This window comes from Mustela nigripes, chromosome 5, assembly GCF_022355385.1.
Source record: "Mustela nigripes isolate SB6536 chromosome 5, MUSNIG.SB6536, whole genome shotgun sequence".
NCBI lineage: Eukaryota > Metazoa > Chordata > Mammalia > Carnivora > Mustelidae > Mustela > Mustela nigripes.
In genome coordinates this window covers 31,306,909-31,334,386 of record NC_081561.1, presented here as the reverse complement: position 1 = coordinate 31,334,386, position 27,478 = coordinate 31,306,909, and the positions used below count along the sequence as shown (strand labels likewise).

General features: G+C 54.5%; 1 protein-coding gene and 1 long non-coding RNA gene across 2 annotated transcripts; one reads left to right on the top strand and one right to left on the bottom strand.

The window, feature by feature from the left end:
- Positions 1–63: 63 nt before the first annotated feature.
- Positions 64–8,229, bottom strand: LOC132017894 (uncharacterized). Its single transcript, XR_009404411.1, has 2 exons — positions 6,756–8,229; positions 64–1,780 (listed from the first exon to the last, which is right to left on the bottom strand). It is a non-coding gene; the product is annotated as an uncharacterized LOC132017894 (long non-coding RNA).
- Positions 5,848–23,000, top strand: LEMD2 (LEM domain nuclear envelope protein 2). The gene is made up of 9 exons (XM_059400047.1): positions 5,848–6,626; positions 8,237–8,277; positions 11,281–11,356; positions 14,375–14,451; positions 15,293–15,372; positions 17,049–17,194; positions 18,268–18,369; positions 18,452–18,554; positions 21,524–23,000. The coding sequence occupies exons 1-9, from the start codon at positions 5,891–5,893 to the stop codon at positions 21,672–21,674; spliced, it is 1,512 nt and encodes a 503-aa protein (XP_059256030.1). The 5' UTR covers positions 5,848–5,890; the 3' UTR covers positions 21,675–23,000.
- Positions 23,001–27,478: the final 4,478 nt, after the last annotated feature.

Here is a 27,478-nt window from a genome sequence, read left to right as displayed (position 1 = left end):
GGCTCCGAAGGAAAATACTCTCTCCCAGGCAAGCCCCCCATCTGGCAAATAAAGCAGGAAATACACAGAAATGACTCTTTTATTTAATATTTTAATTTTGGAAGGTTAAACTCGGGTCATATAAAGGGGGTGGGGGGATAAATTTGGAATGGGCCGTAAGTGGTGGTACGTACAGGAGCAAAATGTGTGCCTTTGATAAATTCTATGTTCAAATATGAAGTAAGACCCACGGAACTGGAAGATCTGTGCCGCTGAGAAAAGATGGCATTTTCTGCCCACACACACCAGCCAGTGGCAGAGCAAGGACCGGAACTCAGGTCTCCTGAACCCTTGTTGGTCTACTTTCTGTGTATGGGCAAGCTCGAGGTCTAATGGGCCAGAGAGTTGTGAGACTTCTGCACTCAACCCCTTGCTGTGTAACTTCCAGCTAGCCCTCTAACCTCAATGAGCCTTTGCAAATGCAAGGTGGTAATATGTGCCTTGAGATCGGGGGACAGGCACCAGCAAATCACTATTATTACTATCATCTTGTGACTCTACGCTCCAGCATCCACAGCAAAATTCCACCGTCAACACACTTATTTCTGCCTTCTAAACAAAACTGGATGGGAAATATCATTCTGATTTCATTTTGCATTAATGAATGTTCATTTATTTATAAACTGGGGCTGTATAGGAACCACAGCTCCCGCTATCCATAGGTAACCAGCAATTAGACATGCTGCCCCTTCGGCATTTCCACCCACCACAGTCATCGCGGGAGCTTAGCCACAGTTGGTAGTTAGCGGGACCAGACAAAACCAACCCTTAGAATGGACACTTTTGGTGCGCTGTGACTGCTGCTGAGGGACACCTGAACCTTCCAGGGAACCCAGACCCTTTACACCACCCAGTCCTACAATTTCCCATGCATGTACTGATCAGCCCAAGTGCAGCTGCAGGTTTATGGGAAATGCTGCCAAGACACCCTGTTATAAACGGGGAGAGGGCTGCACAGGGCAGGGGAGGAAAAGGAGGAAGAAAGGCAGGGAAATCTACAAAGTATGCCATTGGGAAGAACTGGATCCAAGACCCCTCCTGGCCCTTCGGAGCTCCGCCGTGTCATTCACATCATTCCACGGAAGCCACTCCAAAAAGCAGACCAAATGCTCACTGTCCTCTTTCTAAGGCAGAAAACACAGCTTTTGTGTCTTTTCCTCTCTGCTCAGATCTGTCGCTATATGAGACTACTTTCCCCCATCACCAGATGGGGGCGCTCACCACTCCCACTCCCCCTGCCCCAGCCTCCGAGCCCCCACGCCCCCGCGCCCACCGCCCGCGTGAGGGGAATTTTCCTTAAGATCCTGGGGTTGGAGAGCAGCGTTGAAATAGGTAACAAGAAGGAAACAAGAGCTCTAGGTGGTTGTGCCAAAGGCAATCTGCATTTCTGAAAACGGAATTGGTTCCGCAGCCACAGCACTTAGGTGGCACGAGGGTGGGGTTCCTTCTGCAGAACAGCCCTGTTCAAAGCTCAGCGTGGCAGCCAGGTTCTCCCTGACCCTCACCCAGTGGCCTCTGATGTGCTTCTCAGTAATGAGCCGCAACAGGGACCCAGCCACCACCTCCATCTGTATGCACAGTGCCCCAGCTGCCTGGTTGGATGTGTCCGCTCCTTTCTTCTCTCCTTCTCCTCCTGCCGCTGTTCAATTTCTCACAATCGGTTCAAATAATTCTTTTTCTCCAATGAGTTCCTCCAGTTTCCAGGACAGCAGACTCGATTGCTTACTGGACATGCAGAGCCCTGGAAGAAATTAAAATGGGGGGTGGGGAGGGAGGGATAGGGGAAGATAGTGTGAGTTGAGCCGAGACAAAAATGACCCTATTTTCACAAAAGAGAAAGAAAGAGAGATCCGCTTTTGGTTAAAGCTCTTCACAGCCAGGAGCAGGGATGGGAAAGGGGAAAGTGCCCAGAGGAACCAGGCAGGAGAGGACCGCGATCTTCCTCACATCTTAACTGAGGTTCATCCCGTGAATTCTGCAAGAATCTCGCCAGAAAACTGGCAATTACGGAGAGTTACAGATTATCCCTCTTCGTCTGGAATGTACTTTACACTTAACAGGACCACGGGTAATTATAGGGCAACCTGAGCCTCGCTTCACAAGATGGAGATGATGAGGTATTTTCTCGGTAACCACATCGGTATGATTTTATAATTACCGAGCTACGTGGATTTGCCATGAAATTGAATAGTTAAAAGCAAAGAGTAATTGCCTGATATCTGTACTCTGTAATTTTGTATAATCTAATCATGGACAAAGCCCAAAAGAAAATGTTCTGAAAGCATTACATTTTTCTTCATACACAATTCGTTATTGACATCGGGGAACATATTCCATGCCGCTAAGGGAACTTTTACCCACAGGTATCAAAGTGTGGCCAAAAGAATGAGAGTTTTGTTATATTTTCAGCTGATTGTGAAAAGCAGCCAACCGGACTGTCCATTATACCTGTTCTGGCGTTTCTCTGTGACAATATTTGCCGCCTCACTAACCTGGAGGGATGAAAGGTAGCTCTCCTCTTCCCCGGGGGGCACTGAGATAAGGCAGCCGGAAGCTGGGCTGTGCTGGGACCATTCCTGTCAAGACCTGAGCCCAGAGGGCACCCACTTTGTCCCCCACTTTTCAATCACACTCTGCCAGCACCCCACTGTTCCACGGTGTGATACCACCCATGATGCGGTTCCAAGCAAGCCCAGAGAAATGCACAAGGCTGGCAAGGGGGTGGGTCAAGGATGAGGCCATGGTCCCCCAGGGTCTCTAAGGACCTGATAAATGTGTGCAAGGCTCTTTGCAGGAGGAGAAGGCGAATGGAACCCACTAAAAGATTTATGGCTGTTGTTATTCTAAGGCTCTGCTGAGACAGAGAGAGGTCAGCAGGATGGCCGGCAGTGTGCCGGCCCTCTGGGAATCCAGAGCCTTCTCCTAGAGGCCCCTCACCTCTGCTAAATGTGTGGATGTGGTTACTAAGTAGATTTTGGACACTGGAGCCTGCTTTTCCTCTTCTGCCTTTAATAAATCAGGAAGACCGCCTGCAGCCTGAGCTGCTCACCAAAAAAAAAAAAAAAAAAACCCACAAGAAAGTGAGGAGAAAGGGGGGCATGCAGGGCAGCCGCTGACTTTGCAATATTGCCCTTTGCTTTAAAATATGCGTTCTCATACTCGACCCAGGAGGCAAACTCTGAGAAGGCTCTCATGAACCTCCAGGGTGGCTCCCAACACAAGGCAGTGGTGCTGGAAGAGGACGAGGGCTGAGCCTGAGGCCAGGAAGATGCCAGGGGCAGTGAAGAAACTGTGGGGGTGCAGCAAGGAGCAGGTGAAGGCGTCCTGGCAGACGATGTGGGTGGAGGGCGACCAGGGGGCTATCAATCCATGGAAGGGCCAGGACTGGAACAGACTGGAACCGGACCTTTCCAGGGCAGGGTACATGGAAAGGCCCCAGACCTGAGAGGGACGATTGCCTTGTGAGGGTTTTTCTGATTGACTTTTCTCCATCCAACGGTGAGGATTCTTCCAGGGGTGGAGGGTAGGGGGTGCGGGGGAGGCAGGCATTGCATGGGAGCACTGATTGGCAAACACCCTGGGGGGGGGGGGGCACATGAGCCCAAAGGCCCGTTGGACACAGCGAGATATCCAGGAACTTCTAGAAGCCCCACGGAGACAGAGGATGGACCGCAGGGGGACAGAAAGCTACGCCTGAGGATATGATGGGTTCCAGGCTAGAGGGAAGACAACAGGCTTGGCGGGTGGGGGTCACTGGGCCCTAGGTCGGTATATCAACAGCAGCAGCCCCAAACCCAAGCCTGGCTTGACAAAGCCCACACTGGGGACCACTGCTGGGGGCGGCTCCAGTTCAGGACATATTTTTAAATCGTCCTGGGATCCATTGTGATGAAACAGACCATAACTCTGCAAAGTGCCAGAATGTTCACTTTGTTTAAGCATCAGATTCAAGCCCTCTTAGAATACACGGGGCCAGTATTGATGCCGAAAGGCTCGTTCCTTATATATTGAACTGCACAGCTGCAAGGAGCTGCACAAATGTTACCAACTCATTTGTCATGCAAACAGTGCTTCAGAAAGAAATAAAATACTATTATGTGGTGTATGTGTTAGGCAATCACTATATCAAATTCATGGCAGTCCGTGCAAACACAGGCAGAGAAAAGGAAAACAACACTTGGTGAGAAAAATTGCACCACATGGGAACAGCTAAGTTGGGGGAGATGGGGAGGCTAACAATGGAAGCCCGACAGCAGAGGCTGTAATTTTCCCAGCAACTGTGGCCAGTGTAGGACTACCCCGGTGGGACAGCAAGTGGCAGTGGCAGAGATGCAAACCACTGGCGGAGGGGCCTTGCCCAGGACCCAGGGAAGGAATAGGGACACACAAGGCGGGGGCTGGGCCACGGGTGGGGAAGGGGGGAACCTCATTGGAAGGGTAGCAGTGGCATGGTACCTGGGAGGCCAAGGGCAGCCACAAACGTCTGGGACAGGAAGCTGGAGAAGGATGTGGAAGGCTTACAAAGAGGGTAGGGAGACAAATAGGAGGCTGTGAGCCATAGCTCAGTTTCCATTTGTCACCACTCCCCCATGCTTCCCTTAGGGGCCTCTCACTTCCTGTAATCAAATAGGGTGCCCTATGGGAGGTTCTAAAACGGCCCTCCCCACCCCTAAGCTGCCCCTGCAGAGAGCGGGATTAAGTATAAACACTTAGGAGCCATGAAAGACTATGGACTCTAAAAAACAATCTGAGGGGTTTGAAGTGGCGGGGGCCGGTGGGGGGGGCGGGTATTACAGAGGGCACAGATTGCATGGAGCACTAGGTGTGGTGAAAAAATAATGAATATTGTTATGCTGAAAATAAATAAAAAATAAATTTAAAAAACAACACCACCACCACTTAGGAGGCCTATCAGGCACTGTTTGAACCTCTCATACAAATTACCTCTTCTAATCCTCATAACTGCCCTACCAACTTTATTGGCCAGCAGACTATAAATGTTAATTGGATGTGATCACACATCTGAAAGTGGCGCCGGTAGGATTTGGGAGTCCCCAGCCTAAACTCGCAAGTGATACAAGACTGTGTCTCGGGGGTCTTCCTCTACCCATCTCTTGTGAAAAATCCCACTACCCACACATACGGGCTCCTCCCAGAAGCCTGTACTGCCCACTCAAGCCCAAGGGCATTTGGGTCTTCTGCCTCCTTGAGGCCCGTGGCATGGACCTGGGGCAGAGGACCTGGGACAGGGCCTACATCCCCTCGGAGCTCCACCCCAGAGCGAACTCCTAGGAAAACACCACGGAGGCCTACCGCCCTCGACCTGAAGTCGGACAGGGTCTCAGAACATTTCCGGCATCTAGCTCACGGCCAAACAAAGCCCTTCCCCAAGCACAGACAGAGGCAAAGAATCCCATCTCCTCATACTCCACTGGCGCTTATCACCATTAAGCAATTCATCCATTATTTCACCATTAGGCAATTCATCAACACTTTGCTGAATGCCTACCAAGGGCAAGGGACCGCGCATGGGGCGGAATATTTGGAAAGAAACCCTGATCGGTCTTCCGGAGGAGACGGACTGAGCAAGGAGGGGAAAGAAAAAAGGAAGAAGGAGGGGGGGAAGAAAAAAAAAAAAATCCTCGGACCTCCCCAACATGGCGGCCAAAAAGGCCGACTCTGACCCCCTCATCATGGCCGGCAATCAGGCAGAGGCGGACCTTCTCAACATGGCGACCCAGACAGACCTTCCCATCATGGCGCGGGGCCCCGCCTGCTCCGCCGCGGCCGCGGCGGGAGCAGTTCCGGGTGCGGTGCGCGCCGGGGGCGGGTGGGGGGCGGCGTCCTGGCCATGGCCGGCCTGTCGGACCTGGAGCTGCGGCGGGAGCTGCAGGCCCTGGGCTTCCAGCCAGGACCCATCACCGACACCACCCGGGACGTCTACCGCAACAAGCTGCGCCGCCTGCGGGGCGAGGCCCGGCTGCGCGGCGAGGAGCGGCTGCGGGAGGAGGCCCGGCTGCGGGGCGAGGAGCGGCTGCGGCAGGAGGCCCGGCTGCGGGAGGAGGCGCCGCTACGAGCACGGCCCGCCGCGGCCTCCCTGCGAGCGGAGCCCTGGCTCTCTTCGTCGGTCTCGGGCTCGGCCTACGCGACCTCCGGGGCCTACGGCGATGTTGGGGCCTCCGCGGCTCCCTGGTCCGGGAGCCGCGGCCTTGCCTACCCCGCCCGCCCTGCGCCGCTCAGGCGCCGCACCTCGGTCCGGGGCAGTTCCGAGGAGGACGAGGACGCCCGGCCGCTCGACAGGGCCGCGCCGGGCCACGGAGTTCGTCGCTGGTGGGCCTCGACCCCGACCCCGACCCCAGCACGGCCACCCTCAGCCCTCCTAGGCGCGGACCCGCGCCCCGGCTCGCGGGCGGCGCGAACTGGCCCGGCCGGAGCGGCGCGGGCCCGGCCCGAAGCGGGACGGCGGCTGGAGCGCTACCTGTCCCGGCTCCTGTTCTGGGCCAGCCTGGGGCTGCTGGTCGTCTTCCTGGGCATCCTTTGGGTGAAGATGGGCAAACCCTCGGCTCCGCAGGAGGCGGAGGACAACAGTACGTCCCGGGCCGGCGCAGGGGAGGGCCCCGGGCGCGCGAGTGTCCACCAGAACGGCCACCCGGTCCTCCCAGCGCCAGGCTGCACATTCCTGGGGCCTTGTCGGATGCCTCTGGCTGTCTTCTTACCTCCAGACCCTGACTCTCCTTCCTCCCGCTGTGGGAGAAGAGGGCTGGAGTTCCCGCAGTAATTTCTGTCTTCACTCTCTGCTGTTCTCATTTTCTGCCTTAACCCTCCCTGCCAACCTCCCTTTCAACCACGTGCTGGAAGCAGTCTTCATTCCTAGTCACTTCCACCTCAACCTCTGGTTTTCCCCCATCTAGAGAAAACCACACCCCTATCCAACAGACAGGTCCACCCCCATTCGTTTTTCGTTCTTTCTTAACTTGGATCTCTTGCTCATTCACACGTTAGTGCCCATTTGAAGGCACCCCAGGTTTCACTGCCCACAGATCAGATCTGGTTGGGTTCCCAGCTTTGCAGCACCAGAAGAGTTTAAACCGATATAAATGGAGGCATTTATCCTTGCTTGCATTATCCTCCTGGAGTGTGTGCAGAGAGGGTTCATGTTCCCAGCCATGCTGCTGTCCACACTTCAGTGACTAGACATGCCAATAAGTGGTCTGCAGGATACAGTATGCTTCCTGAAGAGTTGAGGATTGGTATGTTTCTTAAAAGGGAAATTTGCCTCTTGGGTAACGTTGGGCTTTAGTCTAACAGAAAACAACATAGACATCATTTCTTTATAAATTTAAAGGGTAAAGTGTATAAATTTAAAGTCTAAGTATAAAGTGACATTGTGAGTGCACCAGTTTTTTATATTCTTTGGAAAGCATCGTGATTAATCCTGCTCCCAGCCTCAGGCCAAGGCCACATCTCTTCACGCCTGGTAGGAACAGCCAAGATGGAGGGAGAAGCTAAATTGTGTCTTAGCTCTTGCAGCAGATGGGTGTTTGGGTATACGAACGAGTCTGTGGGCTCACGGGGATACCAGACTTGTGCACACACCCAAATAATTTCTTGGCTCTGAGAGCAGTTTATCCACCTGCTAAAGAAATTAAGCAGACCCCGGAGTGTCGTGGGACTGTACTGGTACCACAACAGTGAGTCTACTGTCATACTTACTGCTGGAGAGGCTTTAAGACCACAGCTCTTGGATATATACTGAAATTTACCTGGAGCGCCCCTCCCATGATGGTACTAATCCCTGTTCAACATATCACTGTTGGCAATTTACAAAACCATCATGTATATTGACTTGTTGGAGGTTAACTCCCTGAGTTAAGCAGGGGAAGCTTTATCGATCCCATTTTACAAATGAAACGGAGATTCAGAGTGGTTGAGTTACCCAAGAGCCTGTGGCTCATCATTTCCGGCTAGGACTTGGACCTAGCTGCCCTCATCCTCATTCCTAATCCAGGATTGGGAAACTCTTACGTGTTACTGTCTGTGTTTTAAAAATGCCGCCACTTAGATGACACCTTCCTGATCCCCACCCTTATGTTGGTAATGTTTTACTTCCCCTGAATTTTGAGACTGGTCCCTTTCTTGCAGTCTTTTCCTCCACCCACACGTTTAATTTCCTCTGTGTTTCTTTTCTTGGTCTCAGTGAAATTATTGCCAGTGGACTGTGAGAGCAAAACAGATAAGGTGAGTCTGCGTTCCTCTAAGCTTTTGTTATTCCTCCCAAGGATGTTAGCCTCTGCCAGGAGGTAAGCTGGCCCCGAAAAAGATCATAATAGGCTCATTTTCAGGAGTGCTTCCTGTAATGTACCAGAATCACATCGTGTTCTGTGGTGTTTGTGTCAGACTCAATTGTGGCAGGCGAAGGAGTATTTGAAACAGAGAAAATTGAACTCCCAGGATCCAACCCTGGGCTTGTTATGGAAGCTCTCCCATCAATCACGGCGCTGGGGACTTTGATCTTCTGCCTGAGTCAATCTAGGGGGATGCAGAAGGTGGGGGCTGATGGTTTTAAGCACCCGGAGGCTGGCTTCTCAGGTCCATATGCCCTCTGGTAGTGCGTCTGTGGCTGACTGACGGGTGCCGTTCGGATTTGAAACATCATGGGATGGGGGGAGGTTGTTTTAAATATATCTGAAGTAGAATGAGTCCTCCCAGTTCTATAGATTTGTTTTATGAAGCTTTAATGTTCCCTACAAATAATATTTGGGGAAGGCGAGCAGCCCCATCCATTTATGACTCATGCCCCTAGCATTAGCCGGGAGCTGGGATGCTGGCACTGGTGATAGTCTAGGGAAGATAGGAGGCAGTAAATTTTCAGGTCATAAATCCTACCAGGAGGAGCCTTTTGCTGCCAGAGGGCATGACTTAGTAGTCTAATTATTAAGTGTGCAGTGCCAGGCTTCTCTGGAGGCCTCAGTCTCCACGTCTAGCAGCCCAGCGGCTGGGGTCCATCTGGTCATGTGTTCACTCTCTTACCCATGTCACTGAAGGGGTGGCCTGGGGCAGATAATAGGTTTCATCTCTTCTTTGGCTTCTGCTGTGCATTAAGGGTTGTTTTGTTGTTAACATTCATTTATTGCGTTCATCCACCAAGTATCTTTGCCTCTTCTCAGTTGTTTTGGGAAAACAGATTCGTCTTAAGTTTCAGCTCCCTCGTGTTGTGCAAACCACAGTTGGCGATTACAGGAAGTGGCCCGGAAAAATAGGTAGTGGCCAGACGGAACACTAGAATTCTGAACCCCGAAAGCAGAAAATGGGCAACAAGTCTGTAAGATTTCTCTGGTTTCTGTCTCTTGGTTCTTCACCCCAGTTGAGTGAGCCCCGACAGGCACAATCCAGGGCCTTGCTAAAAACGTGCCCAGTGAGCAGACTGGGGACTTACAACCTCTGAGCATCCGAGAGCAGGGTCTGGCATCGTCAGCAGGCGCCACTGAGCTGAGATTTCACAGGATGCTCTTGGTCTTTGTGAAGGGCGGACACAGGAACTGGGAGGCGCTTCTTGGCTTTGGTGAGGCTCTTGCTGAAAGTTTCATTCTTTGTGCGACTCTCAGGCTCCCCCAGAACCCAGATGGGCACTGGAGTTATAGATATACATGTTCTTTCCCTTCTCAGCCAACGATGACACTTAGCGTTTTTCTTTCTGCCTTTGTGCTGCTGAAAACGTGTGGACAGGCTGGGAGTGGGTGTGCTATCTCAGGCAGGCCGTCTCGTGGTCTGGTGCCTTCTGTCCTGTTCCCTTTAGGTGGTGTGAGCCCTGCTTTGCCTAAATGTCGGTGAGTTTGGAACAGAGCTCATTGTGACCACTTTTGTTGTCCTTTTGTGGGTTTTTTTCTTTTTCTTTCTTTCTTTATTTCTTTCTTTCTTTCTGGTTGTGACAGTAAGAGATGTTTAGTGTAGAAAATTTGAAAAGTGTGACAAAATCAGCCATGAATCTGCCACCAAGAGATAATAAATCACCTTTGACATTTTGGGGGCGTTTCCTTCCCCCTCTCACCTGTCTGCGTACGTATGTTTATAGAATTGGAATCTCTGTGTATATTCAGTTACATTTTCTATCATCAACATTTCCCGTCTCATTCGTCTTTAAAAGGTATCTTGGGTACCTGATTCCACTTACAGACTTGGGAGTTGTCTTAGAATGTTCATGGTCATACTTGTAAATCTTGGTATTGCCATTTTGTACCCTGTAAAGGCTTTTGGGTCTTTAAGCAACACGAGGTTACATATCTTGGCCTCTGAGACTATGAGAAACCAAGCCCCGCACATTGCAGATGAGGGCCACAAGTGAGTCCAAGAAGGATATTATTGTGGTTCCTCCGGCAGTTGTCATGCCAGGCCCCAAGCCCTGGCCCTCGGTGTCAGTCAGGCGCCCTGGCCAATGACACCCCAGGGGAGGTCTACAGGGGGCGGCAGGCTTAGAGGTGACTGGCTGCAGCACTTGGTATCTGTGGGATCTTGGGGTCCTAGCAGGTCTCTAAACCTTGAGCTCTTCATCTGAGAAATTGGGGTGCGGTCAGGATTGTGGTGAGGAGTCGGAGCAGACTCTTGACAGCCCGTGGCCTGTCATTCATTCTCAAGGACAGCAGCCTTCCGTTTAAATATTCTCAAGCTAGCAGCCTAGCAAAATGGGTTCAATTCAGCTGCGGGTGCAGGAGAGCTAGGTGTGCCTGTATTCCCGTGCCCATGTCCTCATACGGGTGACTTTCGTTCCCCCGTTTCAAGATGCCTAGAGATATCACAGTTCCAGTCTAGAATCTGGATGTCTAGGATGAGGCCTTTGCTGCAGCTCATGCATACAGTAGATGATTTATGGGCGGAACGAAGACAGCTGGCTCTCCAAAAACAGACGGGAATGGCCCAAAGAGGGACGAGACCGTGGTAGTGTGGCATTTGCCTGGCCCACCACGGAGGCCTGACCACATCTTCCCGCAACCTCATGGCCTTCATTCCGAGGAGAGTTACAGGACAGAGGCCGGGGGTGCCTCTTAGACAGTAACCAGGGCTGCTTTTAGCTCTCCCTCAGCTTTTATGGTTAACCAGATACTTACCCATCCTTTGGAGAATGTGGGTTTTGCGGGGTTCCGGGCTGCTCAGCCCTTGACAGTACAGACAAGGAGGCCTAGCCAGATAGACAGAGCCCCCCCGGCCATCACCCCTCTGCTGACTGCTTGTCCTGTGCTCTTCCAGTTCTGTCAGGCCAAGCAGAAGGCGGCCTTGCTGGAGCTGCTGCATGAGCTCTACAATTTTCTGGCCATCCAAGCCGGTGAGTGCCTCTCTCAGAGCCCCAGGGTGGTGGGCTCTCACCCTCAGCAGCTGAGTGGGGGCTGGCTGGCAGGCGGCTAAGATGCCAGATGTCTCCCGGAAGATATCCTGCAAAACCACGCCTTGCCTTCCCCACTTTTCCACTCAGTCACATCTCCTTTCAGCCTACAGTTGGTTCTCATATCCCCTGGAAGGGTCCCAGGGCTCCTGGCCCCAAGCCTTTCTGCTTTCTCCGGATGCCCACTACCTGAGGTCTGGGGCATTCATGTTGCCTTGGAGGGGGCGTGGCACGCCCTAGGTCTCCTCAGTGCAGGTCTGTTGACTTGGAGGGCCTCCCTGTACCAGGTGGCTGGCCAGGCCAGGAGGAGAGGCCTGTGCAGGGGCCAGGGGTCGGCAAGGTAGGCTAGTCACACTCAAGTCCATCCAGCTTGCCAGGGCCCCGGGGTCACTTCTGGTCCCATTTACCCCATCTGGCTGGAGGACCTTGGATAAGTCCTTTATTGTCTCAGAAACCATCTTCCTATCCCACCAAGTAGTCTTGGGTCTTTTTTTTTTTTTTTAACAAAATGAAAAGGAAGTCCTGTACTCTAGGAGAGGGCATTTTCAGCACCCCCATGAATACCCCCTAAAAAGTCATCCATTCGGAAGGCTCCCCTACTGTTTTATTTAGAAAATTGTTCTCTGAGGCCAGAGATAACCCGTCCCCACACCTCTAAGAATCATTTGCTAAAAACATAGGTAATGACCAAAGCTTATGCCCCCGGTGAAATATATTTGGCACAAGAACCAGATGGAGCTATTCAGTCTTACGAGATGTTCCAGAGACACCTCTGACCTGTGGGGCCTTTTCTAAAGTTGTTGCTAGGGAATTGAGGCTAGATGGGCCTGTACTGGGCCCTCAGCCCTTGGGGCCAGTCTTACTGGCCCGAGCTCTGCCACCACCTTCCTCCTGAACGGCAGGAGACTGGTGATGGGCAGAGAGGCATCTGGGAGCTTGGAGGAGGAGCAATAGGAGTGGGAGCTCACAGCACCGTAGGCCTCAGGGGCCTTTCTCTGCGGCCCAAGTGCTTGGAATATAAATTCTGGCCCAAGAGGGTATTGTAGACCTTTGTGACTCAGTTGTGGTCCGGGAACCAGTCAAATCACTCAGGAGGTTACTGGATGGAAATGCAGACTCTGAGGACCCATCCCAAACCTATGAATCAAAGTCTGCATTTTCAGAAGACCTCCAGGGTATAAAGTAGAGAAACTCTGTCTTAAGCTGTGGATGCTGGTAGACATTTCTCCTTCCTGCCCTCTGACTATGGTCCTGGCTTATGCCATCAGGGAGCCTAGTGCCTCTTGTCCTCTGATAAGCCCTCTGTCCTCTGACAAGTCAGGGGCAACCCTAGGGTCTCATTGTCGGGGAATGAGGGCTCTACCAGGCTATACCCACCCCACCACCCCCACAGATCACCTGTAAGCAGAGCCTTGTGCTGGCCTTTGCAGCTAACAGGCTGCTTCTGGTCTAGTAGAAGAGACACACCACCTACGTCCCTGACCACTGGCTGTTATGAGGCATGACTGGATGAGAACCGAGAGGCCAGAAGTTCCAGGAGGCATGTTGCCTTTTAGCCAGAGCAGTCAGGAAAGTGGCACAGGGGAGGTGGTGTCTGTACCAGGCCCTGAAGCCCAAGGAAGGTTGATTCTATGTATGTGGGGAGCAAGGCAGAGCCAGAGAGGCAGGAAATGACGGGGGCAGGGATGGAAGCAGCTGGCCTCACAGGGGAAGGAGAAACAAGGGATGGAGTTTGGAAAGGTCAGCTGGGCCCAGTTGTGGACGGCAGGCCACGGGTGCTTGATCTCCGTAGGCAGTGAACGCCAGGGAGGCCTTCAAGCAGGGGAGAGAGGTGCTAGGAGCCAGGAGCCAGGAATGCCAAGGCGACAGCAGCTCAGGGGTAGTAGTGCCATTTAAGCAGAATCATTTTAAACTCCTGTTGATAAGACATGGATGGGAAGGGGGAGAGGAGGAAACCAATTAGGAGACCATGGCCATGATCCAGGCAGGCTTAAGCGGGGCAGGGCGATCAGGGCAGGGTAGGTGAAGCCAACTTGATCTCAGGGGTCCCCTAAAGTCAAAATCAACTTCGGCATTAGAGGGATAAGCTGTAGTTCATTCTCAAGATTTTTGAGAATCCTCAGCCACTTCCTCCCCCAGCACACAGACTGGCCCTCCATGGCCCCTAGGCGGCACCAGGTTAAGAGTTTGTGGCTTCAGGGTCTTGTGCAGGTGCACCATGTGCTGTCCCTGCTCTCAAGGAGCCTGGTGACCCGCGGGAAGCAGCACGTGGTGGGTGGGCGGTAGTGGGCTGTCGAGAGCCAGTGACTGTGGCAGGCCCCCAAGTCCAGAGTAATTTGGTTCAACAGGATTCCCCTACAGGCCAGAGGTTTTTCCAAGGAGATGTCCCTGGGTGGGCTTCCTCCTAGGTGGGAGCTGGTCACCTAGGGTGCTCAGATGGGAACAGCACCTTGGGGCTCCACACTGAGGCCCCACTGCCCAGCACAGAGACACCCTTTTTCTCTGTGGGGCATTTGGACATACATCCCCAGAACCCCTCAACCAGGTCACCTGCCTGTGTCACGGTCAGAATCCCTGCAGTGCCTACGGCTTCCCAGCCTTTCTTTTCTCCCAGGTTGCGTTTATTTATAGTGCCATTCTGGTACCTTCCAAAGCTATCTGTCTGATCCTTTTAGGGATCAATTGCAAACAGACCTTAGGATTGGGCAGCTTTTTAGTCATTTAATGCAAATCACCGCACTGCTTTGCAGGTCAGGTTTTAATGATCTGGAATCGATCCAAGCTAAGTGGCTTTTGATCTTGCTGCGGAGTGAAGATGCCCCACGGAAGCTGGAGTCGCGGGGCCACATGCTCCCCATCAGAGCTGATGGCTTGATTCTCGCTGCAGTTTTTTTAGGCCGTTTCCGAATAATTTTTTTTCCACCTCTTCTTTGTGTTTGAATGTGTGTTTTCTCCTCCTAGGTAATTTTGAATGTGGAAATCCAGAGAAGCTAAAAAGCAAATGCATTCCTGTAATGGAAGCCCAGGAGTACCTAGCAGTAAGTAGGCTGCGGTGCTTACCCATTCCCGAGAGGTCCTCGTGCTTTTGTACTGATCTTGCAAGCCCTGCTTTTTTTTTTCCCTTTTTGTTTTGTGTTTGCTTTTTGGCTTTTTTGTTTTCCCTTTTTTTTTTTTTTTTTTTCCTTAAAGTTAGTTCTGAGTGTTAGGCTACTTTCAGTTTGGGCAGCAGCAGGGGTGACTGGTCCAAGGTGGGCTGTGAGCCGGCCTGCTGCCTCTTTCCAGGGGCCCTGTTACTTGCTCCCCACTTTTCTTTCCTTCCCAGCAGCTTTACGGAGCTGCACTCTGCCTATCCGCTCTTAACTTTATGTTCGCTGTGTAGTTTGCTCAGGGTCTGTTGGACTGTTGGCCTGGCCCCAGTTTGATAGAATTCTGGAACTTGGGGGCCAGCAGAAACTTTAAGGGTCACCTAGCTCCTTGTCATTTCCCAGATGAGGAAACTGAGGCCCAGAGCGGAGCAGGGACTGGCCACCGGCCTCCCACCCTACCCCGCCCCCACCCTCCTTCCCCTTTTTTTTATTTTCCCCAAGATGAGCTGCCAGTTCTCTGGCCTCACACTTTGGTCCTTGAGAAGATGCTGTGGTCTTGGCTACCTCAGGCCTACATTGCTTTCTTGTGTGCTTCTGCATCGACTCCTCCCAGTAGAGCTCTTTCTTGGCTCTCATCGGCCAGATTTCCACCTGCCACTTTATTGTGCATTTAGCAGAACGGGGCTTTGGGGCCTGCAGAGGACACGGGAGAAGGCCTCCTTAATCCAGGAGGAGAATAATGTTCCAGCTGATCCGCCCAGACACAGCACTAATCTCCTGTTCCCTCCCACAGAATGTGACTGGCAACTCCTCCGCCAAGTTTGAAGCCGCACTGACCTGGATACTGAGCAGTAACAAAGACGTGGGCATCTGGTGAGTGTGGGCGGGGCCTCACAGGGTGGCGACACTGCCACAGGCCCCTGCGGCCATGGTCCTTACCCATTGGCCGGCTGCTGAGCACTCACAGATGTGTCTCAGGGCGGAAGTTGGAGGCAGGTCTCCCTGCTGAGTCCTTGTGGGCTAAGCCTGCAGCGGGGCAATGGAAAGAAGCAGCACTGGGGCCAGGGCAGTGGGGGTTGGGGGTGGGGCAGGGGCCAGCAGCATAAAGAGCCATTTGAAGATAAGACACAAAATCCAGGTGTTGGGTTGTGAGCCAAGTGTTCTAGCTAAGCGTTTCAAGTAACTCACTCTGCGCCCCTTGCATTTACCAGCTCCATAGGGTTGCTGGAGAAGGCATTTTTCTGCACTTCCTTTTGTCCGCTGCTAGTTTTCCTTCCTAGATGAAACATTTCTGTCTGTTGGTTTTTACTCAGCATGGACATTGCAAAAGGAAATACTGAATTTTATTCTGACTGGGCAGTTCGACCTCATTTCTGTCTCTGCGGAACTCTGTTAGTAGAGATGGCAAGCCCCCTCTTCCTCCTGAGAAGCCCCAGCTGGCTGGTCAGCCTGTGGGGGAGGGGCGCACCAGCCACACTACCCCCATCCGGCTCCCTCTCGCTTTCCAGGGTTTGTGGAGTCTCTGTTCAGGCCACAGCTCCTGATATTCAAATACACTCTAGGGTTTTGTTCCCTTCCATTCTAACCCACCCAGACTACTAATTCTATCGGCCTCGCCTCCACCAGAAGCCCCTTGGGCAGCTCAACCTAAAGCTTGCTCACTGGATGCAGGGCACGATTAAAATTCATTGGCTTAAAAAAAAAAAAAAAGCTTCCCTGAGTGGCTGAGTGATTTTGTGTTAGGAACAGGGAAGGAGAGAATATGGATTTTATCCTCCGCAGCACTCACCAAAGCTGCCAGCATAGAAGAATGATGGCACTCACCCTTTCACATTGGGGGAAGGCTGTCAGGAGAGTGTCCAAGCCCAGCTCAGATGACCGGTGCTCAGAGTGGGTCGTGAGGTACTGGACCGCTTCAGAGACTGGGCATTCCCTTGTGTGGTCTGGAGCGCGGGATTGTCAACTAGCCGGAAGAAGGTGCAGGCGTGGGCATCCCCACACATCCCAACATCACCTCTTAGGGGCCAGGCTGGAGGTGATGGGGCCGGGGCCTGGCCTCGGAGAATCCTTTGCTTGTCCTTCCCTGAGCCTCACAGCACCCCATCTTTACTCTTAAGCAGCCTATGTGCCTTCTTATCCCCGTCACCGTCACCGAGGAAAAGCACACCCTCCCAGACTCTCAGTTCCTGCCATGCAGTGCAAAGCCAGCAATTCAGTAAACATTTCCATTTCTCTGTGCTGGGAGGTGGGAATCCAATTTACAGTTTAATCTTCCACATGCTGAGAGGGGCTGTCAAAAGACCCGACAGAGGGGGACTTCACTTTAGCGGTAGGGGTTCAAGCCTGCTGCCGTCTTTAAAGCTTTATTCTTTCTAAGTAGCCAACGTGGGAAATTTCTGGAAAGCATGCAGCCAGGATACTAAGTCAATTTTATAAGCAAGTAGAGGCCTCAAAGCTCCTCCTTTTTTCTCTATCTGCTCTAAAGTAGGGCTGATCCCAGGGCTCTTGGGAGCTTGGGAACGTCTTTGCAGCCCCATGTCCTGTTTCAGGTTGAAGGGGGAAGATCCATCGGAGTTGGTGACGACTGTGGACAAAGTGGTCTGCCTGGAGTCTGCCCGCCCCCGCATGGGTGTGGGCTGCCGCCTGAGCCGCGCCCTGTTCACCGCGGTCACCAATGTGCTCATCTTCTTCTGGTGTAAGTCCTCGGCTGCCCTTCTTCCCCCACCCCAGCCCATCCTTGCTGTGGGGACTGCTCACACAGCACCTCCCCAGAGCCCAGGCTCAGGGACGCTCCTAGGCATGAGTGATGAGTTCTAGAAACCCAGGCCCTGAGAGTTCATTTCTATCTAGTGAACCTAAGGTCTGTGTAATAAAACAGAGGAGATGAACAAGTCAGCCTCTGCTCTAGGTCATCTTTAGAGATTGGTGGCAGGAGCATGAGGGTAACTGGAAAATATCCTTGATCAGGGTCAGGACGATCAGGGTCCCCGGGGTCGGAGTGGTGGGGGGAAGCCTGGCCCGGGGCGGGAGCCCAGCATCATCTCCCGACAACCCTCCAGGGCCTCAGAGGGCAAGCCTTTCAAAGGAGGAGAAGGCGCAGCAGGACCTTGGCCTAATTTTATTCCCTGAACAATGTAAACATCTCCTTGGGAGCTCTAGGTACCCGATGAAAGCGGGAAAGGCCCAGGGGGCTGAGCTACAAATCCGAACACAGGTCCTGTCGCCTGACATCAGGGGCTGCCTTTGAGCAGAGACCTCGGGGCGTCTCTGAAGGCCAAAGGCCGAGTCACAGGACCTGCCGCTCTGCAGAGCTGGCAGAGTTACAAGTTTCAGGCCATCTGGGCGTGCACACGGCTCCCTCCCTCAGGCCGCCGGGTGCAGACATCATTATCCACAGCAGTGTCTCCGAATACAAAGGGCCCCACATGTATATATGTATGAAATGCCGTGTTCCAGTTCACAAGGGAGGAGATGAAAGGCCCGGAATGAGGTTGGGAGGAGCCGCAATCTGGGCAGCTGGGGAGGCCTCTGTGGTGACAGCCGGCGGGAGGAGCATGATCACTTCATAGCCTGCCTACCCCCTGCACCTCCACGGCCCACGTCTGCTGCGGGTGGCCTGGGCCTGACACGCTGCAGGCATGCAGGCAGAACCCTGGTGCTGCTCCCCCACCGCCTCCGGCATGGCGGCCGGCCCACCCTGAGATCTGGCCACTGGCTCAGCGGCCAGGAGGGATGTGACGGAGTCATGGGGCCCGTGTTCCCTCATAGGTTTGGCCTTCCTATGGGGGCTCCTGATCCTCCTGAAATACCGGTGGCGGAAGCTGGAAGAAGAGGAACAAGCCATGTATGAGATGGTGAAGAAGATTATAGGTGCGTGGCCCCCAGGGAGAGGACTCCTGGCACCTGCCAGAAGGTCCTTGCCCTCAGTCCTGCCCTCTGTCCTGCCCTGCAGACGTGGTCCAGGACCATTACGTGGACTGGGAGCAGGACATGGAGCGCTACCCATACGTGGGCATCCTGCACGTGCGCGACACCCTCATCCCTCCACAGAGCCGGTGAGTGCCATGGGAGGAGGCCCAGAGCGTCAGTTATTGGGGGCGGGCAGTGCAGCCCCGAGGGGCACCGGGGAGAGGGCTGTGCCCACCTCTGGCCACTGCTCAAGCGCAGCTCTGAAAGAAGCTTCTGGAAGAAACAAGCCCCTGTGAGCGTCTGTACTGACTCTGGGTGGCTGACTCTGGGTGACTGGCACCCTCTTCTCCGCGGTGGCTCAGGCTGGGTTTCTGTGAGTGGAGGTCCAGAGTCCTGTGGACACTGGGAACAGAAGAGTCGGGTCTCTGGTTCCGTTTCTCTGCGATGCTTATGGTCCCCGCCTCCGCAGACTCTGTGAGCTGGTGTAGAGTTCCCCCTGGTCACAAGATGGTAGCCTGCCGCAGTGGGGGCAACATCTCCCTTGTCACGGCAGCAGGGGAGAGACGGGTCATTCTCATGGGCAGAAGACATTCCCAGAAGCTGCAAGTGACACGCTCCTTGAGGCCCTGCTGGCCGGAACCGGTGACTTGTATATTCTTGAATCAGTCACTAGCCAGGAGGAGATTGTTTTGCAAACATTTTGAACCATGACCCATTACCTAAAATACCGTGACGTGCGTCCCACAGACGCGTGCACATGTACATGTGCATGCCTGTAGCAGAGAGCAGGGTTCTGCAGTGGTGGCTGGGGTCAGTTTCCAGGGTGCACAGCTGCACGGGAAAGGGGAGCAGGCCACGGTCATGCCTGGGCCGCAGATGCTGGATGGAGCCTGACAAAACCCAGCACGGATAGCTTTGGAGGATGGGGTCCCCAGCGCCTGCCACGACTTTAGCCCAGGCTGTGGGCCCTCCTCAGAGCTTGCTGTGGTGTGGGACCAGACGCCATCCCCTCAGGGGGTGCCGAGCCCTTACTGGCTGAGTGCTCACTGGGAGCCGGCACTGCCCTGGGCCCTCAGGAGACACCACCCTGCTCACTCACTCCTTGCTGCAGCCATGGGAGGTTACGGCGGCGAGTGTCCCATCTTACAGAGGAGGGAACTGAGGCACCTGGAGACTAAGAACTTGCTGAAGAAAATGCAGCTGCTGGTGGTGTTTCTGTGCAACCCAAGAGGAATTGATAGAGTAAAACATTGAAGACCCCTTTTAAAGGTGAAGATGCTTTAAGAACTTTCAGGCCCCCCTCCTCCTTGGGGAGGTGCAGGCAGGAGCTGAGCAGGGGCAGCTGGACCCCGGCAGTGGCCAGTGCTTGCTGTTGGTGTGAGCACAAGGCAGCCACATGGCCCTCTGGGGCAATGTCACCTGGTGCCTTCATGCTGCCACCAAATTTCTGGCTTGCCCAGAGTCCTCATGTGGCCATGGGTAATGGCCCCTCCAAGCCGGTTTCCTCGTCCAAAGTGGAGATAACAACACTGCCTTGCAAAGGGAAGCCCCTTATTTACTCAACAAATGTTTACTGAGCTCCTGCTATGGGTCACACACCCCTGGGTCTCGGGGAGGCTGTGAGGAAGAAGCCCAAGTCCCTGGCCTTGCTTCCCGGGAGGGAATAAGGAAACTGCTGTGGGGTAGTGACCGGTCCTCGGGAAGTGGGGCGCGGGTGTGTCGGGAGAGGGCCTCACCACTCATTAAGTCAGCGCCTAGCCAGAACGCTCCTCCGAGGGCAGCCCTGACGCTCTCGGGCTTCCTTCCGTTCGGTGGGGCCTGCACACCAACGGGAGTAAGAGCAAGAGCACCACCACTGCTCGTCTTGGGCCTGAGCTGCCCAGCCTCCATGCAGAGATCACAGGTGCAATGGCGGTCCATGGGGACTGAGCCCTGGCAGTGAACCCCAGGAGACTCACCCCCTGTTGGCTCTCAGCCCCTCAATTTATCTCCCAGGGCCCCTGATTTGCGTAGCCAAGCCCTCACTGCCATCACAGCCAAACCCTCCACTGTCCTCGGCCCTGCAGAGGAGCGCCTGCCCTTGGGGCTGAAGGAGGGCTGGGGAGCCTGGCTGGCAAGGAAGGCAGGGGAGCTAAGAGCAGCTGGCTAGCAGGGCGTCGATCAGTACCTGTTCGTGGGCAGCCTGAGAAGGAGGGCTGGTGTGAGACCAGCCAACTGGGGACTGCTGAACCGTCCGAGGGGTTGTTGGTGGCAGGACTGACCCCCGAGATAGAAAGCCCTGGCACCCTCACTCTAACTCCTGACCCACAGGCCGCCTCAGGCTCCTTTGTCCGCCCCCAGGCTGAACCTCTCCTTCTCCCACATGGACGTACCCCTAGCCCCTCTCCACGTGAGGGGGCATGAGGAGGTAGTGTGCAGAGCTGACAAAACACAGGGACTCAAAGAGAAGATGTCAATGCAACCCTCCCTGACCGCCTTGGAAACTTCCTGTCTAGCCTGGAGGGGAAAGAGTTTATAGGGGGCTGTCCAAGGGATTGCAAGTCCCCGGGGAGCCAACAGAGAAGGGGCCCTGCCTGGTAGCTCTGGTTCCAGGAGTAGCTCTGGTTTCTTGGCCTCCCCAGTTAGATGCTGAGCTCATTCCTGTGCTCCAAAGTACTGTGGAGTTTGGGCTCAGCAGCCCAGTGGCCACTCTTTAATTGGCCCACATGGGGCATTAAAATGCAGCCAGCACTGGTGGGGGGCCGCCTGACCGGGGCTGCTGCAGGAACAGGCCCCAGCAAGAGCTGGCCAAGGCCGGCACAGCCCCTTCCCACTCGGACACCTGGGGGTACTCTGGCCACCTCTGGCTCCCTTCAGCTCCCTTTAATTGAATGCTTTTAGAGCAGAGAAGGTTGAGGAATCATTTCTCTGTGGCTCAAGAAATTTCTCTCCTCTGCAGGAGTTCTGTTAGTACCTGACGCCTTTTCCTCCCACAGATAAATTCCATCCGGGCTCCTGGATTTTTGGCCTCGGTTTGTACAAAGGGTTTACACAGGCCCACTCGCTTCTCTGATCAGTGCCAGACGGAGCTCCCGGGGCGCTGCTGGCCTGCTGAGCCTGGCTCCTTTCTTTGCAGGAGGCGCATGAAGCGGGTCTGGGACCGGGCTGTGGAGTTCTTGGCGTCCAATGAATCCCGAATCCAGACAGAGTCCCACCGCGTGGCTGGAGAAGATATGCTGGTGTGGAGATGGACTAAGCCCTCTTCCTTCTCTGACTCCGAGCGATAAATCCCAGGCGGGGAGGGGGGCCTGTTCCCAGTCGGCCTATCCCAGGCCAGTCCCCTCCAGGGGCACAAGAAGGCCACCAGACCTGCCAGTGCTGAATTCACACTTGCCTTGACTTTCACCCTCCTCCCGACTCCGGTTCCAAAGGTCTGTCTATAAGACTCTGCAGAGATCAGCTTGTAGGAAAGCATGGGCTTCGTTGAAGGGCAGCGGTGGGGAAGAGCCAGAGGCCAAGTGCCTAGCTTGTCCTCTGTGTTGGTCCGATCCTCTCTGCCCTGATTGCTGGCAGAAAAAGGGAGAAGGGTTTGTTTTTGATGCAGGGAAAAGACGAAAGAGCAGCCGTGAGACCCTGCAGAGCAAGTGTGCAGTTCGGTGGGCTACAGCTCTCCCACCGCTGGCGAGCACTCAGCAGGGTGGGCATCGTGCCTTTGGGAGGCGGGTCGGGACGGCAGGCTGGGGCGGCAGGGGTTGGGGAGCAGTTGGGTCCATGTGCCTTCAGAGGGTGTTACCTGGGAGCTCAAGGGTGAGGGGAGAAAGCCTGTCCTCTAGCTGGGTGGGGCCTGTTTTATCCCGAAGGGGTAAGGTGCTAGAAAGTAGAACATGTACTGTAGAAGAACTCTCTAGAAATGCCAGGTCCTGGCACACGGAACCCTCAGGTCAGGAGGAGTGAGCTGCCAGGGTGGCCTCCTGAGAGGACCTGGAGCAGGCACAGGGGCCTGAGAGCAGACAGGAGGGTAGGGCTGCCCGCTGCCACCATCTCTGGCCGCCGGAGGCAGCCTCCCAGGGCCGGGCTTCCGGGACTCCAGCGGTGCTTCTCACAGAGTATTCCTTCTAGACCAGCCCCGCAGCCACGGCACTGTGTGGGGCCACGATGCGCATTCCGGTACTTTGGGAGTGCCGCGCTTCCGGTGTGCGACGGTCACCGTGTCTTAGGGCGACCACAGCCACCCCACGGGGAGGCAGTGGAGCCAGAACTTGGCGGCACCGACCCCAGCTGCGCGGGGCGCGCGTTGTGCGGCGGCCGCACGGCTGCCCCCTGCTGGCCGCCAGGGAGCGTGCATGCGCCGCTGCAGACCTTCGTCACGGCCCCCCCAGCACAGCCCGCCAGCCCTCGGCGCGGAGCCCGGCTCCAGAACCGCCCTGGCGGGGGGCCTTATTAGTTAAGTGCGGGGAGCCTCTCCGGCAGAGCCGCGTTCCCATATGTTCTCAGCCGCAGCAGGCGGGAGAGGGGCAAGCGGGCCGAAACAGCTGCCTCCAGAAGGCATCAACCACCCCCTTTCGGTCTTTCTGGTATTTTTTGTTTCTCTAATAAAGCTCCAGTCTCCCTCATTTGAGCAATACTCTCTCATTTCCTCTGATATCTGGATGATCGGCGGGGCTGGAATCTGAGTGCCAGCCCCGTGGCAAAGAAAGTCGTAATCAGGCTCCAGCCAGAAGAATAACACTGCAACAGGCTTCAATATCAGGGTTGAAACTATTGGATAAATAAACTATTTATTAAAAATGGATGTGTTTCTTGTCCATGGTTCTCCCCCTTTCTCCCCCTAGAGTGACGTTGTAAGGGATGGCAGCTTGCCAAAAGGTCAGCAGAAGAGGAGGGTGGGGTGGGCTGACTAGGGGCCCTGAGCCTTCTCCCATGGCTGGCTGGCCCCACCCCGCTGTGGGACCCAGCCTTTTCACCAACAGGCTCTCCGGCAAGCCCCCAAACCTCCCAGAGCCTCAGTTTCCCCATGATCACTCTGCATGGCCTTCATACCAGGCGGGCTGAGCTCAAAACATGCCCACCTGGTCCCAGTGAGTGTGTGCAAGGGGCGAGGGTCAGTAGAACCTTCATCCTCGGCCCCATTTCTGCTTCCCCGCAGGGCCCCAGACACTCCCGGGTGGTGCTCAGCCCCTCTCAGCCCTGGGAGGGAGAGGAAGGAAGAGCAGAGTGAGGCTGGTTGGGACTCCTTGTCTGCAGACTGTGTTCTCTGAGGAGGCAGAGATGAATGTCTGCCACAGACCAGTGTCTGGGCCTCCATTGCTCTGGAGGCCCCGGGGGCAGTCTGGGAGGGAGGGCGCAGGGCATATGGGGGTCTGCAGCGCAAGGGTTCACGGAGCTTCCGGGGTCCCATCGCCCTCCGCCAAGACAGTCCCTACCCAGAGGGCACAGTGGGGTATGGGGAAGAGCTGCAGGCATGGGGGTTGGCGTCCTTCTCTGTCGGCCCTGCTGCACCCTCCACAACAGCCCACTTCTAGGTGGTGGCTGGTGCAGGAGCACCATCTGCGGGAAATTCTGTGGAGAAACTGACCATCAAAGCACCCAGAAACACAACCCAGACAGAAACAAGCCCACCTTTTCCGTTTCTGTTTTTCAGGGAGAGATTCTTTTTCCCTCTCCCCTGTTTCGTCTTAAGCTGAGAAGGAAGTTAATGCACGGTTCTATTTCTGTGAGGCTGTTTGGAGAGCGGCAGCAAGATCAAAATAAGCCAGATAACAAAAGGCCCCTGCCAGCCGGCCCCTGGCTTTCTGGAGCACTGAGCGCAGGCACAAAGGCCCGGAGGTGCGTCCTCTGCCGCTCAGCCTCAGATCTGGCCCTGCAGCCCTCCTCTGCTTTGAAGGGCCAAGCTTCTCTTTCAAGCAGCTCTTACTGCACAAGGGACAGGGCAGGGTGGAGGGATTTGCCTGAGGATGGGATCCAGGGGCCTCTTTTTTAGTGGGAGCCATTGCTGAGAAGCTTCCGTGGCTCTGACTACTCCCTTCCAAGCCTCCCCAGGCCGCGGACCTGTCTTTCCTCAGTGACAAACAGCCCCCTTGGGCTTGGTGGCACAGATAAAGAAGCTTGTGGGTGGTGAAGGAGGGAGAGGTTGTACCCCACAAATCTCGGCCATGGACATCCACCCAGGAGCTCTAGGGCATCTTCCGGAGCCTCCGCTCAGAAGAAAGGTAAACACAGCCATTTGTCACTGACTTATCATAAGAACTGCAGTAGCAGCTGTTCCCCTTAATTAATACACCATTGACTTTGAGTCTCTCTCTCTCTCTCTCTCTCTCCCTCACACACACACACACACACACACACACACATACACACACACAAATCCCTGCGTTGAAGCAGGCCTATGGACTTCAAATCCATTATCCTCTTGGCCTCCACCAAAGGGAAGGGGCAGGGGAGTGGTCAGACAGTAACTCAGCTCCAAACAGGCCTCCTGGGACAGTCAGGCTAGCTTCTCCACCCTGTCCCCAGAGAAAGCTCTAGAGACAAGGAGAGAATCTGGACAGAGGGGCTCGTGGTACACCAGGGAAGAGACAGAGGGAATGAGTGGGGGGTGGGGGTAGCATGCCACCTGGGGCTTGAACAGTGCGAGGCAGGCAGGCACTCAGCATCCTCAGGACCGGCTCTGTCCCTTATTGGCTGAGACCTCAGGCAGATCAATCACTTTATCCCTGTACCAAGGGACGTCACTGAGAAAGAAATGGTAAAATTAGCCAACACATGATAACATCATGACATGCTCCTAGTGAGCCGTAGCCCACTGTGGGGCCACGACACCGCACACGGTAGTTGCTATTGTTATCCCCTTTATGGGGGCTGGAGGAAACTGAGGCAAGGGTTGACGGGCAAGTAGCAGAGCTGCAGTTTGAATCCAAGCACAACAGCCCAGAGCCTGTGTCCTCAGCCCTGCTCTCTTCCCTTCTCCAAAGAAAGCAATGGGAGCCACTCACAATTTTTTGAGCTGTGCTGGGTTTGCCAGAACAGTAAAACTATGCCAGGACCTCAAAATGGCTCTGGGAGGCTCCTCTGACGTGCCCACATGCCTGCCCCCATTATGCTTTCTGGCCACACAGCTTGCTGCCCTCACCTTGCCCGGGGCCCACAGCTGCCAAGCCCACGGCTGCCAAGCCTCTGCATTTGCTGTTCCACCCGGTCTGCTCTTCCTCCAGGGCGCCAGGCGGCTCTCTCTTCCTCTCCTGGAGTGGGGGCTTGGAGCAGATGGGCCAAGATTTCTAAAGGAAGTGACAGGATGTTTTCTCCTGCCAAGAGTTGGGGCATCCAGGGCTGACGCCTCCCAGGACCTCAAGGGCGCACCCCTCAACCGGGCAGCAGCAGTGTGCTGAGACTGCTGGCCACCGTGGAGGGACTGCCTCCTGCAGGTACCAGGCTGCAGGTGGGGACAGTCCAGAGCAGGGGCTTGGGAGCAGAGGACCTGAACAAGCTCTGAGAAGCGAGGGGAACAGAGGTATCGCTGGTGATTACAGCCCAATTTCTGAGCCGCTTCTGTTTAGGAAGGAGACAGGGGAAAGTACGGCAATTTTCTTCAATGAAAACAGGCAACAGAATTCCCTTTGCCTCCTTCCCCTTGCAATTAAGCCCTTCTCTGCAAATGAAATGATTTGGTTTTCATGGGGACTAATTTAAGCACACTGGAAGGGCCGCTGAACTTTCTGATTGCAAACACCAGCATGTGCAAAACAGACTCCCCAGCGGTGGCAGGCTGAGGAGTTGGGTCCCGCCCGCCACCAGCCGGGGCTTCAAGCGGTAAGGTGGGCTAAGCCCTGGGGTGTGAGTCCAGCTCCATCCCCGCATCGGTGACACTATCTTCGTGGCTGCCGCCATTGCCTTCTCCAGCCCCCATATCACAGGTCAAGGAGCTGGACTGGAGCCCGAGTGGTGGGGGGGTGATTGAGAAGCCTCTGACCCAGCTGGTGAAGGCAATGAACTGAACACGCCGCCCCTCCCATCATCAAGAGGGCGTGTCTACCTCTTCTTGAAATCTACGGAAGGGAGATGGTTAGGGGGACACTGGCCAGGGCCAGCCCAAGGCCTGACCACTTCCGCTTTTATCCCTGGGGCCCTGAGCCACCACATAAAGTGGCCCAGCTGTCCTGCTGGACAGAGCTTGTGGGGGACAGCTGCACGCCTGCCCCTAGCTGTTCCAGCGTCGCCAGCTGGCACCCTGGACGCGTGAGTGTGTCCCACGGGAGCAGGGATAAGCTGTTCCCACCCAGCACTGCCCACATGGCAGAGTCATGAATGTATACAAGGTTGCTGTGTTAAGCCACTAAGTCCATATTATTACCATTATAACTTTTTAATTTGAAATAGTTGAAGATCCACAAGAAGATGCAAAAAGAGTGCAGAGACTTCTCGGGTACCCTTCACCCAGCTCCTCCCAGTGATAATGTCCCACATGATTGTGCCCGATTGTCAAAACCAGGACATTGACCTTGATCCAATACTACTAACTCACGCACAGACCTGATTTAGGCACTTCGTGTGTGTGTGTGTGTGTGTATAGTTCTATGATATTTTGTCACACAGAACCACTAAGTTTTGGGGTGGTATGTGACACATAATGGATACCTGATCCAGGCTTGGACAAAACCTCCCAGGAGTGTGTATGACACAGTTCCTCGGGTGGGAAGTAGAACATTCCACACTAGACTCAGAATGAGCATCTGAGTGGTATGATGGGAACTCACGACGGGTCTGTGGGACAGAAGCAGCCAGTATCCAGAGACATCACGAAGGCCGTTTGCCAGAATTTCTGGCACTAGAAAAGCTCAGAACTGCCTCAGTCCCTTTGCAATGAAGCATAGCCACATGACTTGCTTTGGCCAGTGATATGTTGAATGGAAGTGACAAATGGCGCGTGGAGGCGGAAAGCCTACGAGCTAGCACGTGATCTATGATGTCTTTCCTTCTGCTGGGGTGTGGTACTCCCACCCTCTTGGCCTGGGACCCAAAGCCATGGTGGCCTGGACGGAATCCCCAGCGGACCTGCAATGCAGCGATGTGAGCAAGAAATCAATGCATGTTGGTA

Excerpts from the sequence above, each read along its gene's own strand:
- LEMD2 (XM_059400047.1), top strand. The coding sequence starts at position 5,891 with ATGGCCGGCCTGTCGGACCTGGAGCTGCGGCGGGAGCTGCAGGCCCTG. Across the intron at positions 6,627-8,236 it reads GCAGGAGGCGGAGGACAACA|TGAAATTATTGCCAGTGGAC; the intron begins GTACGTCCCGGG and ends TCTTGGTCTCAG. Across the intron at positions 8,278-11,280 it reads GTGAGAGCAAAACAGATAAG|TTCTGTCAGGCCAAGCAGAA; the intron begins GTGAGTCTGCGT and ends GTGCTCTTCCAG.